The sequence below is a fragment of the Sitodiplosis mosellana genome, unplaced genomic scaffold (assembly GCF_009176505.1).
Source record: "Sitodiplosis mosellana isolate CC-2019 unplaced genomic scaffold, AAFC_SMos_1.0 Smas_scaffold_3872, whole genome shotgun sequence".
Lineage (NCBI taxonomy): Eukaryota > Metazoa > Arthropoda > Insecta > Diptera > Cecidomyiidae > Sitodiplosis > Sitodiplosis mosellana.
Window position 1 is genome coordinate 1 of NW_022599114.1, and position 2,281 is coordinate 2,281.

At 39.9% G+C, this 2,281-nt stretch overlaps 1 protein-coding gene across 1 annotated transcript; it reads right to left on the reverse strand.

Annotated features, from left to right (window-relative positions):
- Positions 1 to 909: 909 nt before the first annotated feature.
- LOC129571966 (zinc finger protein 39-like) lies at positions 910 to 1,356 on the reverse strand. The gene has a single exon (XM_055451858.1). The coding sequence runs from the start codon at positions 1,354 to 1,356 to the stop codon at positions 910 to 912; it is 447 nt and encodes a 148-aa protein (XP_055307833.1).
- Between the last annotated feature and the right edge of the window lie 925 nt (positions 1,357 to 2,281).

Consider the following 2,281-nt stretch of genomic DNA (forward strand, 5'->3'; position numbering starts at 1 on the left):
TTGACGTTGACGAAGCGGCGTGTGCGTGTATGTGTTTTACTCGCAATCGAACGGATTGAAGTATTAGTGCGGTGTTCATCGATAATTAAACTGATTTCAAAGCGTGTGACATGTAATAATGATGAAAACTACGTTAAGACATGTGCGAATACTTGCTTCTCTCTTCAGCACTCTCACACTGTTGCACGCCCCTCGGACATTTCATAAATATGTTTGCATTTGTTACTGAAATCAATTCGATTATTTCCTGAAATAATATGCTTTTTGCCTACTTCGATCAGGATGAAGTGGAGTCGAAAGAAGACCGGAACCGATATGGCACGCAATTACAATAACAAATGATTTGGTGTTGAAAGAAAATAATAATCAAATTCTGCCATTTTTAGACCAGGTTTGATGGAAAATATCCGAAATATGGTGATATTTTCCGAAGATTCAGCAAGAAGCGGAAAAATGGTTAGAAATCGATTCAAACCAAATCAAACAATTGAATAATAGGAATTATGAACGCCGCACCTTAAAGATGGAACATTATCCTAAAAATGTACAATTTCTTTTTTCGATGACTTGCAGAGTTGGTTTTGTCAATGCAATCCATTTTACGTCAAAAACCACTCGTTTGTCTCAATAAAGTCAAAAGATGCTGCGAAAATGAACTCAGAAATCCAAAACAACATTCTACGTGACTAAGGAGACTTCTTCGTCTTTTTTATATTTATTCAAATTTTTTCCGGTTTGTTCCATTCAAAAACGGAGTTCAAATCTAAAGTGGTATTAATGTGTTTTTATGTTAAAAAATATCAAAAAAATCTTAGAATGGAAGTCTGTCTGAATTTGTTAATGCTGTTATTGCTGTTGGAATAGATTTCAATCTTAACTACGTTTTAATGAATCTATGGGATGCGTGACTTATTTCTTCTTCAAACGGTGAACTGTTTTCATGTGTTGATTGGCATGACTTTTACGAGTAAAGCTTGCTGCACACACTTTGCATTGAATCCGTTCTCCGGTGTGATCTTTTCGCATGTGAAGCTTCAACTCCTGTTTGGAACGAGAATGCTCTTTGCACAAATGGCATTGATACTGACGCCAGCCACAGCTATCTTCATGAACCTCTTTTGCATCTTCGGTTGCATATCCTCCGAAGCATTTGGAGCATTGAAACGGGAATTGATCGCTGTGCGTTGTTGACAAATGCTGATTCAGTTTGAACTGTTGGACGAATTGTTTGCTGCAAATTGCGCATCTGATCGATTTACGTTGACAACGCAATTCATGCGTTTGCTTATCTTCTGGAGTGGCGAATCGTCGACCACATTTCGAACAATCATTCGGCAGTTCATCTTTGTGCGCCATTGAATGATTCCGGAGATGAGCATTGCTTGTAAACGATTTGGAACAAATTGAGCACCCGAACGGCTTTTCCCCGGTGTGAACCCGCATATGTCTTATCAAATGTGGTTTGTTGATTGTTCTATATCCGCAAATATCGCATTCGAATTGCTGGGGATCGCATAGTCTTTCATGATCGATCTTGACTGATACTTGTTCAAATCCTTGATTACATTTTGAACAACGAAATTGGCCATGCGTTTTCTTATGACGGTTCAGATCACTTTTTTGTGCAAAGGACTTCAAACAAACATCACACTGAAACGACTTTTCTCCAGTGTGGATTCGCAAGTGTATTTTGAGGTTAGACTTGCAACTTGCCAAATGATTGCACACATAGCATTTGTGCTTCTTTTGCTTTTTGGCCGCTTTATTCCTGGGAATCGTTCGTTTGTTTCGTCTTTTGGAGCTTCCATTCCGATTCTTCCCACTATCGACTGGAAGCGGTAGTTGCACATCGATTGCGTCACCCATAGGCTCTTCGCTGGCAGCAGTTCCACTCGATCGGCCACATGGTGTTGAGTCCTTTTCTTTGCCCGTCGTAAATCTATGGGATACTTGATTTATCACTTCTTCAAGCGGTTAACTGTTTTCATGTGTTGATTGGCATTTCCTTTGGTGGCAAAGCTTGCTGCACACACCTTGCATTGAATCCGCTCTCCGGTGTGATCTTTTCGCATGTGATACTTCAGAGCATCTTTGTCTCGACAATACTCTTTGCACAAATGGCATTGATACTGACGGTAGCCACAGCTATCTTCATGAATTTCTTTTGCTTCTTCGGTTGCGTATCCTCCGAAGCACTTGGAGCATTGGAATGGAAATTGGTCGCTGTGTGCTGATGACAAATGACGATTTAGTTTCATCTGTTTGACGAATTGTTTGCTGC

Bases quoted from the DNA above. Each gene is read 5' to 3' on its own strand.
- LOC129571966 (XM_055451858.1), bottom strand. From the start codon at position 1,356: ATGGCGCACAAAGATGAACTGCCGAATGATTGTTCGAAATGTGGTCGA.